The sequence below is a fragment of the Amblyraja radiata genome, chromosome 12 (genome assembly GCF_010909765.2).
Source record: "Amblyraja radiata isolate CabotCenter1 chromosome 12, sAmbRad1.1.pri, whole genome shotgun sequence".
Lineage (NCBI taxonomy): Eukaryota > Metazoa > Chordata > Chondrichthyes > Rajiformes > Rajidae > Amblyraja > Amblyraja radiata.
Window position 1 is genome coordinate 57,384,279 of NC_045967.1, and position 15,073 is coordinate 57,399,351.

The following is a 15,073-nucleotide window of genomic DNA, read 5'->3' on the forward strand; positions in this document are numbered from 1 at the left end:
ATCCCTTTAATCAGCTGAGAGAGGGCTCAGAAGAGTCAGACATAAAGAAACTGTCTGCTCTGGTTATCACTCGGTCAGTGATGGTTGATTTTCAATCACACTATAATGCTGGTACTCTGAATAAGCATAAGATTTATCACAACTCAATGCCAGACAAAAGCCAAAGCTCCCGACGATGGGGCGGCCTGCGGCTGTGGATTGGGAACGAGGCTGGAGGCCTTTACGATGTGCTGCGGTCTCGATGCCTCCCGGATCGTTGCGTAGAAGCCCGAGTCAGGGGTAGCGGCTGACGGAGCACGCGGCTGGGGCCCGGGTCCACACCACGGAGGTGTGAAGTGGGGCGTCAACAACGGTGAGACCTCTCGGCGGTGGTGAAGCCTCGCGGCGGCGTCGATGCCTTGCGGGTCGACAATCGATGATAGCATAGAGGACCATAGAAACATAAAAACATAGAAAATAGGTGCAGGAGTAGGCCATTCGGCCCTTCGAGTCTGCACCGCCATTCAATATGATCATGGCTGATCATCCAACTCAGTATCCTGTACCTGCCTTCACTCCATACCCCCTGATACCTTTAGCCACAAGGGCCACATCTAACTCCCTCTTAAATATAGCCAATGAACTGGCCTCAACTATCTTCTGTGGCAGAGAATTCCAGAGATTCACCACTCTCTGTGTGAAAAATGTTTTCCTCATCTCGGTCCTAAAAGATTTCCCCCTTATCCTTACACTGTGACCCCTTGTTCTGGACTTCCCCAACATCGGGAACAATCTTCCTGCATTTAGCCTGTCCAACCCCTTAAGGTTGGACCACCGTGAGGGAGGGGGGAAAACAATAGAGGTCCGGCGTGGGGAGACCACCCCGACGTGAGGGAGGAGGGGAGAGAACAATAGACAGTGGGGGAGGGGACAATGGACAATTGGGACCCGGCATGGGGGAACTCATGTGGGGTGGAACAAAAGGAGGAGCCAGCTTGCTGTGTAACTTTGTCAGCGCCGTAGTTGCAAGCAATGAATCTCACTGTGCCTAGTCACATGTGACAGTAAAGTATTCCTACTCCTATATTATGGCAGTTGGAATGTTGGTGCATTGGTAAAACGTTTGGTACGAGAATGAATGCCTCAGTCCAGTGAAACAGCTCGGATCTATTTCTTGTCATTGTGTTAGCAGGCTGGGATGGACCTGTTGACTGCAAATGGAATGTTTTCTGAGACATAAGGAAGCCACAGGATTATTCATAATGCAAATAACATCCATAAGAAGGAGGGAGGAGATGTTTTGTTGCGATCAGATACTGACCAAGAGCAGGGGTATCATATCTGGTTGGAAAAGAAGTAAAAGCTAAGTGCAGATTGGTCATGAAAATACTATCCGTGATGAAAAATCTTAAGATTGGATCATACATGTAATAATAATAATAATAAGGGATCAGCGGGTATGGAGAGAAGGCAGGTACAGGATACTGAGTTGGATGATCAGCCATGATCATATTGAATGGCGGTGCAGGCTCGAAGGGCCGAATGGCCTACTCCTGCACCTATTTTCTATGTCTATGTCTAATACCAAAGGGCACAACAGTGACTGGATGAGTCGTGATATTTAGATCGCCTGGACCTGTGTCGAATAAACATGAACAAACATAGGAAATAGGTGCAGTAGGCCATTTGGCCCCTTGAGCCAGCATCATTCAATATGATCATGGCTGATCATCCATAATTAGTATCCTGATCCTGCTTTTTCCCCCTTATCCCTTGATTCCATTAGCACCCAAGAGCTAAATCTAACTCTCCCTTGTAAACCTCCAGTGAATTGGTCTCCACAGCGTTCTGTGGCAGAGATTTCCACAGATTCACAACTCTCTGGGTGAAAAGGTTTTTTGCTCTCATCTCAGTCCTAAATGGCCTACTCCTTATTGTTAAACTGTAAATGTTGAATAATTATTGTACAGACATTACTAAAAAAACAGTACCTCTGGGTGTCCGACTGCAGGTTTCATCCGCACCCCACCAGCTGAAGCAGTCTGACCACGGCAGAGGGGATTGGAAGGAGGCAAACAGGTAGAATAGGCTGTAGGCGATGATGCAGTTGTAGGAAATTGCTGAAATCACTGATAGAAAGATCATAGTGATCCCCACACCTTAAATTAAGAAACAAACAGTTAAATCAAGAGTCAAGAGTGTTTTATTGTCATAGTAAGTAAACTGACTCATTCTTCCCCATTAGTTCAGTTGGCTGGATGAACAGTTGCCATTTTTATTACAAGGAGCCCTTCTTAATTGTAGAAATATGCCAGATGACCACAACTGCAGGAAATCACACTGCCTGGAGTTACTTTAGCTCAGACATCAAGTACATGCTTACATTTGATGTTAAAATCAACGTGTCAAAGTGCTGGAGGAACTCAGTAAGACAGGCAATGGACTGCAGGGAAATGGACAGATAATCTTGGGTCAGGACCTTTCGTCAGACTACAATTTTCGCTGAAGTAAGGTTTTGACCCAAAAACGTCATCTGTCCATTTCCCTCCACAGATGCCACCTGACCAGCTGAGTACCTCCAGCGTTTGTTCCAGATTCCAGCTTCTCCAGTCTATTGTGTCTACATAAAGTAATGGAGTCATAAAGCGCAGAAACAAGCCCTTCTGCCTAACTTGTTCATGTGGACAAAAATGCCCTGTCTCCACTTGTCCCACCTACCTGCTTTTAGCCCACATCCATCTAAACATTTCCATCTTTTACCAATTACTCCCCGTAACTTCCACCTGATCCGTTGTTTTCTGATGGAAGTATCATTAACCGGAGAGTTTACAGAAGATGCAATTCAGTTCATTTTGGGTTATTGTCATGTGTGCAGCGGTGCAATGAAGAGCTTTTGTTGTGTGCTGGCCAGTCGGCAGAGAGACAATACACGATTACAATCGATCCGTTTACAGTGCGTGGATGCATGATGAGGGAATAACGTTTGGTGCAAGGTGGGGTCAGCAAAATCCAATCAATGATGGTTCGAGGGACATCAAAGAGGTAGATAGTTCACCCAAAGAGTTATGAATCTGTGGAATTCACTGCCACAGAAGGCTGTGAAGTCCAATTCACTGGATGTTTTCAAAAGAGAGTTAGATTTAGCTCTTGGGGATGAAGGAATCAAGGGAGTTGGGGGAAAAAGCTGGAACGGTGTTCTGATTTTAGATGATCAGCCATGATCATATTGATTGGTGGTGCTGGCTCAAAGGGCTGAATGGCCTACTCCTGCATCTGTTTTTCTATGTTTCTGTTTCTATGTTTCAATCCATGTACCTGCCCAAATGTCTCTTAAGTCATTTGATGTTAACTTTCAGTAAGTGAGCCAAGATTTACACCTTAGTTCCAAACTTATAGAATAACTTTGTAGGGATGATATAAGATTCAGCAAAATAAACTCTGTTGCAATATTCAAGAATAAACTTTAATGGTGATTTGGAACATTGCGAAAGCGATCAAGACACCCAAAGTTACGAATTCCAACTGAACAGCAAGAATCTCATAACGTATGAGGAGCATTTCAGGGCTCTGGGTCTATACTCATTAGAGTTTAGAAGAAATAGAGGTAAACTGATTGAAACCCACCGAATAATGAAAGACCTGGATAGGGTGGATGTAGAGAGGATGTTTCCAGTAGTGGGAGAGTCTAGGACCAGATGCCACAGCCTCAGGATAAATTGATGTACCTTTAGAATGAAGTTGAGGCGGAATTTCTAGCCAGAGGGCGATGAATCTGTGGAATTCATTGCCACAGACAGCTGTGGTATCCAAGTCATTGGTTATTTTTCAAGCAGACTTTTATTGGCTCTTGATTAGTAAAGGCATCAAAGGTTCCGGGGAGAAAGCTGCTGCATCACAGCTCCAGTAACCTAGGTTCAGTCCTAACCTCCAGTGTTGGCGGTGTAGATTTTCCATGTTAACCTGTGATTGTAAGTTATGGTGTTATGTTTTGGTGACTGATGTTGCTCTTTCCGATCACCACTGTGTATTTTTTAAAACGACCATCTCTGCTAGCAGTATCAGAAAAGAACCAGAGGTGATCGAAAGGCGCTGTATCAATGAAAACACCGGCGCATTGTTTACTCAGGCCTATACACCACCACCAACTCTGCCCTCGGCCTCTGTCGATGACCTTGTGGATGGTTTTAGCTCCAATGTTATGACTCTTATGGATGCTATTGCACCACTAAAGACCAAGGTTTTATCTGGAAGGAAAAAGTCACCATGGAGAAATGCCACAGCAGTGAGATCCCAAAGAACAAAGTGTAGACAGGCCGAACGTAGGTGGCGAAAAACCAAACTACAGGTCCACTACGACATCTACAAAGACAACCTCCGTATCTATAATCAGGAATTGAAAGGGGCAAGGCAGTCCTTTTTCTCAGAGGTTATCAACAAAATTAATAATTCCCGCACCCTGTTTGCCGTTGTCGATAGACTGACAAACCCCTCATCATCAGTCCCTCCTGAGCTCCTGTCCAGCAAGTCGTGCAATGACTTTGCAGATTTCTTCACCGATAAAATTCTGAAGATAAGACAAACAATGTCTAGCTCCACCTCAGGGAACATGGCTTTGTCACCTATGCCTCCAGATTCACTAATGAATCTACAACATTTTAAACTTTTAGATTGTGCATCTCTGACTGAAACTGTTCAACAGCTAAAGTCCACTACCTGCTGTCTTGATCTGCTGCCCACAAGCTTCTTTAAAAATATTTTTAACAGTGTTGCACCAGAAGTACTGAACATAGTAAACACTTCCCTTCAATCGGGGCATTTTCCCAAAGCCTTAAAAACAGCAGTGATCAAGCCCCTATTGTAGAAGCCTAATTTGGATGCCTCAGCTATGAGCAACTACAGGCCCATATCTAACTTAGCATTTTTGGCAAAGATTATTGAAAGGGTAGTTTACCAACAAATTTACTGCTTTATGACCCAAAACAATATTTTTAATGTTTTCCAGTCGGGATTTCGGCCACATCACAGCACCGAGACTGCACTCACTAAGGTCCTAAACGACATACATCTAAACAGTGATGCATCAAAAGCTTCAGTTTTGGTACTCCTAGATCTCAGTGCTGCTTTTGATACGGTGGACCACAACATACTGCTTGACAGACTGGAGAAGTGGGTGGGACTCTCTGGTTCTGTGCTGGACTGGTTCAAATCTTACTTGAAAGATCGGGATTATTTTGTTTCCCTTGGTAATTTTGAATCAGAACGTACAAAACTCACATGCGGGGTTCCTCAGGGCTCCATTCTTGGACCCATTTTGTTCAACATTTATATGCTCCCCCTAGCTCAGATCATAGAGCATTTTAACATATCCTACCACACTTATGCCGATGACACACAACTATATATCGCAGTGTCACCACATGACCATAGTCCCCTACACTCACTGAGCCAGTGTGTCAAACATATCAATGAGTGGATGAACCAGAACTTCCTCCAGCTCAATGCAAATAAGACAGAAATTATTGTCTTTGGTCCCAAAAAAACAAGGCTAGAGGTGAGTGCTCAACTCGACTCAATTGCACTGAAAACCACAGACAAAGCCAGAAACCTTGGTGTAGTTATGGACTCAGATTTGAATTTTAACAGCCATATAAAGACCATTACCAGATCTGCTTATTACCATCTAAAAAATATTGCAAGAATCAAGGGATTTCTGTCCAAAGAAGACACTGAAAAACTTGTTCATGCATATATTTTTAGTAGGTTAGATTATTGTAATGGCATCTTTACAGGTCTCAATAAAAAATCAATTAAACAACTGCAGCTTATCCAAAATGCCGCTGCCAGAGTCTTGACCAACACCAAGAAAATGGACCACATTACACCTGTCCTTAAAGCTTTGCACTGGCTCCCTGTGTGTAAGAGGACAGATTTTAAAATTCTGTTACTGACCTACAAGGCACTGAATGGTCTAGGTCCAAAATACATCTCTGACCTACTTGTTGTATATGAGGCGCCTAGACTCCTCAGGTCTTCAGGGACAGGTTTACTCTGTGTTCCCAGTGTCAGAACTAAAAAGGCTGAAGCAGCATTGGGTTTTTATGCTCCACACCTGTGGAACAAGCTCCCTGAACACCTGAGGTGTGCACAGACTGTAAGCGCATTTAAATCAGGCCTAAAAACACTGTTGTTTACTATAGCTTGTCCATAACCCGACATGCAGGTAATCTTAACCGTCTAATTTTAACCCTTTTATGTGCTCTTTAAAATCGTTTTATTGTTTCATTGACGTTGTTTTATTATTCATACATTTGTCGTATTGCTTATTTTGCAATTTTTAATTATTCGTAATATATTTTTTTATTAAAGGTAATCAATTACAATGCTTCAAACAACTTTATATCAAATTAATTCAATTTGCATTAAGTAAAACACTAGTAATACTTATCTACTGTTTTTTTAGAAATAATGATAGAGAAAGAATAGAGAAAGAATAAATCATTAAGAGAGTGATTAAATAATAATTTGATTATATATAGGAAAGAAAAGAGAAACGAAAAAAAAAAAAAAAAAAAAAAAAAAAAAAAAAAAAAAAAAAAAACATTTTTAGTAACCACAATATGTATTATTAATAACACTACTACAAGTGATAGTATCAATAAAGACATATATGTAATTCCAATATAAAAATGAATTATTCTCACCAAATCCCGCAGGGTGCACGTCGAGCTGTGTTGCCAAGAACAGCTACTTCTCTAAATACTGTATATATGGAGACCATATCTGTTCAAAAGAATTAAACTTGTCCAATAGGACAAATCTAATTCTTTCCAGATGTAACGTCTCCATCATCTCTGTTGCCCACATTTTGGTTGTGGGGGATAATGTTCCCTTCCAAAATTTCAATATGATTTTTTTTCCAATTATTAAACAGTAATCAAAGAAATTTCTTTGATTTACTGTAAGTGATAGATGTAAATCCGGAATTCCAAATATTATTAGCTTTGGGTTAGGGTCCAATTTAACTTTGATGACTTCAGAAATAACTTTAAAGATTTCTGTCCAGTAATAATTCAATTTAGGACATGTAACGAAACTATGTATTAAATTTGCCTCTGCTTTCTTGCACTTATCACAAATAGCGGAGAGATTCGGAAAAATACTATTTAATTTAGTTTTCGAATAATGTAACCTATATAATACTTTAAATTGTATCAGTATATGTCTGGCGTTTAATGAACACCGGTGTATTCGTTGTAGACTTTCTTCCCAGTTTTCTTTTGTTATAGCCAATCCCATTTCATTTTCCCATGCTTGACGATATACTTCCGTTATTGGATTCTCCTTATCCAAAATGATGTTATATATATAGGCTATTAATTTTTCTGTATTTGGATATAAATTAAACAGTTCATCTAACAATCCTGCTTCTTTATTTTTATAATCTTGTGTATTGGATTTAATATAATCTCTAATTTGTAAATACCTAAACAAATGTTGTGGAGACAATCCATAAATATCTTGTAACTCCTGGAATAAAAGAAATTTTCCTTTTCTATACAGATGTTCTATCCTTGTAATTCCTAAATCATCCCATTGTTTAAACCCCCCATCTAATATAGCAGGTTTAAACGATGGATTATTCATAATTGGTAATCTAAATGAGAGATTATCCAAGTGTAGAGTCTTAACTATTTGTTTCCAAATACGTCTATTATTATATATTATTAGGTTGTCTTTATAATATTTTTTTTGTACTTCCGTTGGTGCAAAAATTATCGAACCTACATTGAAAGGTAGACAGTCCTCCTTTTCTATATTTAACCATGTCGGTTCATGATCCATATTTACCCACCAGAAATTCATATTCTTAATCTGAACAGCCCAAAAATAATATAAAAAGTTGGGAAGTGCTAATCCTCCATTTATCTTAGCTTTGCATAGATGTTTTTTATTTATTCTGTGATTTTTATAATCCCAAATAAAGCTATTGACAATATTATCAATTTTTTTAAAAAAAGTTTTCGGAAGAAAAAAAGGAATAGCCTGAAACAAATATAACAACTGCGGTAGAAATACCATCTTTATGGCACTTATTCTACCAATCATGGATATAGGCAGTGTTTTCCAATATAAAATATTTTTTCTAAGTTTATCTAATAGTTGAGGATAGTTGGATTTTATTAATGAGTTATGAGTTTTAGTTACGTTAATCCCTAAATATTTAAGTTTGTCTGTAACTACTTTTAATGGGTATTGTTGTAATGTATTAAGATTTATTCCTGTTATTGGCATAATCTCGCTTTTATCCCAATTAATCCTATACCCAGAAAATGCACCAAACTTAGTTATAATGTTTAGCAGGTTGGGAATACTAATTTCCGGTTTTGTAATATAAATCAAAACATCATCTGCATATAAAGAAATTTTATTAATTGTTGTATCAGTATTATAGCCATATATTTCAGGTTCAGATCTAATTTTTTCCGCCAATGGTTCTATCACCAATGCGAACAATAAGGGTGATAACGGACATCCCTGTCTGCATCCCCTAGAGAGTTTGAATTTGGCTGATAAAATTTGGTTAGTCAAAATTCTTGCCATAGGATTCGAGTATAAAATTCTTACCCATTTACAAAATCTATCCCCCAATTGAAACTTTTCCATTATATTAAATAAATACATCCATTCCACCTGATCAAACGCTTTTTCTGCATCTAGTGATATAACCGCTAGTTCCGTATCTCGTATTCTTTTTGAATATATAATATTAAACAAACGTCTGAGATTATGGGATGAGTAACGTTTTGGGATAAAACCTGTTTGATCATAATGTATTAATTTAGAGATCACTAAACTTAATCTCCTAGATAAGACCTTAGTTAATATTTTTTGGTCTGTATTTAAAAGGGCAATCGCTCTATATGATCCAGGATCTTCCAAATCCTTATCTACTTTAGGGATGAGTGTAATTGTGGATTCATTTAAAGATTCTGGTAATTTTCCTTGGTCATATGCATATCTATACATTATTTGTAATCTTGGGGAAATCAGATCTTGAAATTTTTTATAAAATTCTGCACTCAGGCCATCTGGGCCCGCTGCTTTTCCGTTCTTAAGCGAACTAATTGATTCTATAATATCTTTTACTGTTATTTCAGCATTTAACAATTCTCTACCTTCCTGATCTAAGCTATTGATTTGACATTCTTGTAAAAATATTTCCATACTATCTGTTTGTCCTGTTAGTTTTGACGAATAAAGATTTTTATAATATTGTAAAAATCTATCATTAATATCTTTTGGAGTAATTAATATATTTCCATACTCAGATCTAATTCCGTGTATCATCTTCTCATCTTCTAATTTTCTAAGCTGTCGTGCTAGTAATTTTTGTGGCTTATCTCCAAATTCAAAATACACTTGCTTAGTTTGTTGAAAAAGTTTAATCACTTGATTAGAATATATTTTATTTAATCTATATTTTACTGATGCAATTTTATTACTTAACTCTTTGGAAGGCTGTTTTATATTTTCATTATCTAGACGTTTTATCTCATTTTCTAAATTTTGTTCTATTTTTCGATTTTCTTTATTGAGATGTGCTTGTGCGGATATTATTGCGCCACGCATGAATGCCTTAAATGTGTCCCAAAATAGTGATGGAGAAGTTTCAGGATTATCATTAGTTTCAAAAAATAATTTAATCTGATCCATCACATATTTACAACAGTCATTGTCCTTTAATATCTGAGGGTTAAATCTCCAGGTAGTAGTTTTATTAGATATATCTTTTAATTTTATCTTAAATGTTAATGGCGCATGATCCGAGATGATAATATTATGATATTTTGCATCATACGTAAAGGGAAGTAATTTAGAATCTATTAAAAAATAATCTATCCTCGAATAGGTTCCATGTACGGGCGAGAAAAAAGAATATTCTCGTCCGGATGGGTTATCTAACCTCCAGATGTCTTTAATATTAGATGTATTGATAAAAGCATTTATGAATTTACTTGATTTCGAGGCAGCTTTCCTTTTTGCGGATGATCTATCTAGATAATTATCTAAAGTACAATTTAAATCACCTCCAATTATTAAATTGTGTTGAGTGGATATAGGAATATTATTAAATATTTTCTTAAAAAATAATGGATTATCAAAATTAGGGGCATATATATTCATTAAAATTACCTTTTTTGAATATAATTCCCCTGTAATTATTACATATCTGCCTTCTTTATCCTCTATAATAGAACTTTGTATGAAAGGTATACCTTTGCGAATAATTATTGCAACTCCTCTAGATTTATGAATAAATGTAGAATGATACACCTTAGAAATCCATTTAGCTGTTAATCTATGTTGAGCATCTTTTTTAAGATGAGTCTCTTGAAGGAAAATGACATCTGTCTTCAATCTGTTCAACTGAGCTAATACCTTTCCCCTTTTAATTGGTTCATTAATGCCTTTTACATTCCAACTGCAGAAGGTTACTCCATCACCCCCAGTCTTCACCTTTATATCATGCATTTTACTATTAGGGCGGCTTTTTTTGGAGTAGCCTTCTTGACTCACCCAGCTCCCCGTTGCACCCGGACATCAATCCAATGAGAATTTCTTTCCACCTTAATCCACATCTATGTCTTCTTAAACTAAATACACAATATCCTTCACATCTACATTCAAATAATATATAATATAAGATCAATAAAAAACAAAAACAATAAGAAATATCAATAATAAAAAAAAAGTAAAGGGTGTTAATAGGGTGCTCAGAAAAAAAAGAAACTACACTTGTATAGTGTGTAGTATGTGAAGGTGAAAGCCACACTAACGTGGCCATTAATCTAAAGACTTCCGTTTTTTTAATAAAAAAAAGATGTTGATTATACCAGCTCCTATCTCAAATGCTATATATATTGGGGTGGGGTACTAACTTTATATACTTAGTACTTAGTAATTATTTCTATTATTCATATTACTATTTGCTAATTACTAATATCAATTGTATTTAATACTATAATATGTAATACTATTATCATGGAATAATCAAATATTTTCTAATAATTAATACAGAACTACTACTAAATGCCCATTATTCAACTTCCTTCTAAGTGAGTATTTCATAACCACAGGTCGATGATAAAAGTTCAGTCCTCTCCTTCTCCCTCGGGTTCTTCCTCCGCATCTTCTCTCTCTTCATCTTCTGGCTTCTGCTGTATGCCTCGGGCGAATTTCAATGCTTCAGTATGCTTAACGAAACGATATTCCTTGTCATCATAAGTTACTCTCAGTATTGCTGGGTACATCAAGCCATATCTCAGATTCTTAGTATTCTGTACATTCCTCAGAATACCTTTTGTTTCTTTAAATAGAGCTCTTTTCTTGGCCACTTCTGCAGGGAAGTCTCTAAAAATACTGATGTTGTCTCCCTCGTATTTCAGGTTTCTCTTTTTTATTATTATCTTCATCATTTCTTCGAAGACATGGTCAAAGGCCACTTTTACAATCATTTGTCTGGGCGATGAACCTATCCCAGGCGCCCGTCTTAGAGCCCTATGTGCACGACTCAACAGGGGTTCATGATCCAAATTCAAAATATCCATTAAAAGTTTTGCAACAAATTTTCGAGGATCTTGACTCCCCTCACGACCTTCGCTCAGACCAACTATACGCAAATTTTTACGGCGTTGGCGTCCCTCCAGATCGATACATTTCTCGTTTGTTTTATGTAATAATTCTAAGAGGCGTTTGTTCTCGGCACGGAGTTTTTCGGTCTCCTTAGTATTCACTTCAGCAATTTTAGTTAGCTCTTTAATTGCTTCGCCTTGTTGGTCTAGCGAAATTATAGTAGGATCTATCTTGTCATCCAGCTTTCTTTCCATCCCAGCAGCTATTTCCTTTACATCCTCAATTTGAGTTTGTAACTCGGCATTAGCCTTTTCCTTCCACTCATCCATCATACTTTTTACCGTCGTTATAACTTGTTTTATTAAGTCTTCTTTATCTTCTTTATTTTTCTCGTGAGACACCAGCATATCCGCTTTTAAACTTTTTATCTCCTCCATATACTCCTTCCTCTGCTTCTTTATCTCCTCCATATACTCCTTCCTCTGCTTCTTTATCTCACCTAGAATGGTAGTCTTAAGTTCCTCCATTTCAGCTTTCCTCTGTGAGATATCTTCTTGAGAAGCAGAAGCAGCAGCAGCTCCAGAGCTGAGGCCAGTTTCCCTTCTCGTAGATTTTTTTCCAGCGGTGGGGGTGGGGGAGCGCTGGGTCATAATTTCTTCTTAAAATCGCGCGCCTGATGACGTCACGCACCTTTTAAACGCTGCCGGAGCCGTTCACAATCGATCTCCTGTGGTAAGTGCGTTTGTTTGACCCTTTTACCCCCGTTTTAAATTCAGTTTTTTTCGGAGCTGTAATGGCGCGATTCCACTCACATCGTGGCGCCAACCGGAAGTCGCAATTTTTAATTATTGACTATTTTATTTTTTCTTTCCTGTAAAGCACCTTGAATTGCTGTTTGCACGAATGGTGCTATACAAATAAATTTGCCTTGCCTTGCCTGTAAGGGTTTCCATGGGTGCTGCATTATTTCCCACATCCCAAAGAATTGGTAGATTGAAAATTAGAAACACTAGATGTTGGTAGTCTAAAATAAAAACTGAAAATGCTCAGATCAGATTAGGCAGCACCTGTGGAAAGAAAAGCAGAGCTAATATTTTGAATCGAATACCCTTCATCAGACCTGGGAAAGAGTGAAGACATTTCAAATTGCTCAGAGTTGTCTGGGCCCACTCCAAGGCTCGGACAGCATTATCGGGGGCCAGCACAAAGGTAGGACCGGTAACCAGCCTGAAGGCTCGTCGGAGCACGGCAGAAAGCTCATCTGGATCGGGGAAAAAGCCCAAAGGCTCATCTGACATCATCACCAGGAGGGAATTGGACACGTCGGGCATTAGAAGTAGACCAGTAGGAGGCTGATCCAGGATAATGGCTGCAGAGCCTTCAAAGTAGATAGGCAGAAGGCGTCCCTGGGACACAAAGATGGCTGGAGTAGCGGAGGAGAGGGATGTTGAATTGCTCCAGCACATCAAGCGCATGGGACGACCTGACTTTACGCTTTAAATAATGGAGCCAATAATGGCGGCACCTGCATGTGTACTATATGCAAAAGGAATTTCACTGTGTAGTTACATATGTGACAAATAAAGCATAATTGAACTACAAAAATAGACACATATTACTGAAGTACCTCAGCGGGTCAGGCAGCATCTCTGGAGCATGTGATTAGGTGACATTTCAGGTCAGGACCCTTCTTCAGACTGATTGTAGTAGGAGGGAGAAAGGTGAAAAGAGATGGGGTCGGACAAAGCCTGTCAAATGATAGGTAGATACAGGAGAGAGGGGTTTGATTAGCAGATGGGTGAACACAGGCAGAGTTGAAAGAAGACAAAAAACTAAGATTAAGAGTGAAGTGTGAAGCCAGAGGGGATATAGGTGGAAGGATACTGAGGGAAGGGGAAATGAGAGCAGAATAGAAACATAGAAACATAGAAAATAAGTGCAGGAGTAGGCCATTCGGCCCTTCGAGCCTGCACCGTCATTCAATATGATCATGGCTGATCATCCAACTCAGTATCCTGTACCTTCTCTCCATACCCCCTGATACCTTTAGCCACAAGGGCCACATCTAACTCCCTCTTAAATATAGCCAATGAACTTGCCTCAACTACCTTCTGTGGCAGAGAATTCCAGAGATTCACCACTCTCTGTGTGAAAAATGTTTTTCTCATCTCAGTCCTAAAATATTTCCCTTATCCTTAAACTGTGACCCCTTGTTCTGGACTTCCCCAACATTGGGAACAATCTTCCTGCATCTAGCCTGTCCAACCTCTTAAGAATTTTGTAAGTTTTTATAAGATCCCTCCTCAATCTTCTAAATTTTAGCGAGTACAAGCCAAGTCTATCCAGTCTCTCTTCATATGAAAGTCCTGACATCCCAGGAATCAGTCTGGTGAACCTTCTCTGCACGTAGTAGGCACGTAGTAGGCACGAAAGTAGGCATGCAGGTGCAGCAGGCAGTGAAGAAAGCGAATGGTATGTTAGCTTTCATAGCAAAAGGATTTGAGTATAGGAGCAGGGAGGTTCTACTGCAGTTGTACAGGGTCTTGGTGAGACCACACCTGGAGTATTGCGCACAGTTTTGGTCTCCAAATCTGAGGAAGGACATTATTGCCATAGAGGGAGTGCAGAGAAGGTTCACCAGACTGATTCCTGGGATGTCAGGACTGTCTTATGAAGAAAGACTGGATAGACTTGGTTTATACTCTCTAGAATTTAGGAGATTGAGAGGGGATCTTATAGAAACTTATAAAATTCTTAAGGGGTTGGACAGGCTAGATGCAGGAAGATTGCTCCCGATGTTGGGGAAGTCCAGGACAAGGGGTCACAGCTTAAGGATAAGGGGGAAATCCTTTAAAACCGAGATGAGAAGAACTTTTTTCACACAGAGAGTGGTGAATCTCTGGAACTCTCTGCCACAGAGCGTAGTCGAGGCCAGTTCATTGCTATATTTAAGAGGGAGTTAGATGTGGCCCTTGTGGCTAAGGGGATCAGAGGGTATGGAGAGAAGGCAGGTACGGGATACTGAGTTGGATGATCAGCCATGATCATATTGAATGGCGGTGCAGGCTCGAAAGGCCAAATGGCCTACTCCTGCACCTAATTTCTATGTTTCTATGTTTCTCCCTCTATGGCAAGAATGTCTTTCCTCAGATTAGGGGGGAATAGTGGGGGAAATGGATGTGCATCTAGGTAGGGCATGGGGAAGAGATTGGGGAAAAAGGCTGGTGGGAGGGATAGGCTATTATCCAAAATTAGAGAGCACAATGTACATATTATTGGAAAGAAGTTAGATTTAAATTGAGGAGAGGTTGGGGAGTGTTGGACCAGACAAATGGAAAGACAGGCAAAGGGATAGGGTGCGGTCATGGTGATAAATCATTGATGAGGGGAGGGGAAAAACTCAACCAAAGGAATATAAGAGCTATGAAATGCAACTGCATCAGAATAGCAAGCATGTCAG

General features: G+C 39.2%; 1 protein-coding gene across 1 annotated transcript in view; it reads right to left on the reverse strand.

Annotated features, from left to right (window-relative positions):
• LOC116979250 (sodium- and chloride-dependent neutral and basic amino acid transporter B(0+)-like) overlaps positions 1–15,073 on the reverse strand; it is an 82,457-nt gene that overhangs the window by 40,895 nt on the left and 26,489 nt on the right. The window contains exon 6 of the mRNA XM_033030850.1: positions 1,971–2,138. Within this exon, the coding sequence (XP_032886741.1) occupies positions 1,971–2,138 (168 nt within the window). The remainder of the gene's footprint in view (positions 1–1,970; positions 2,139–15,073) is intronic.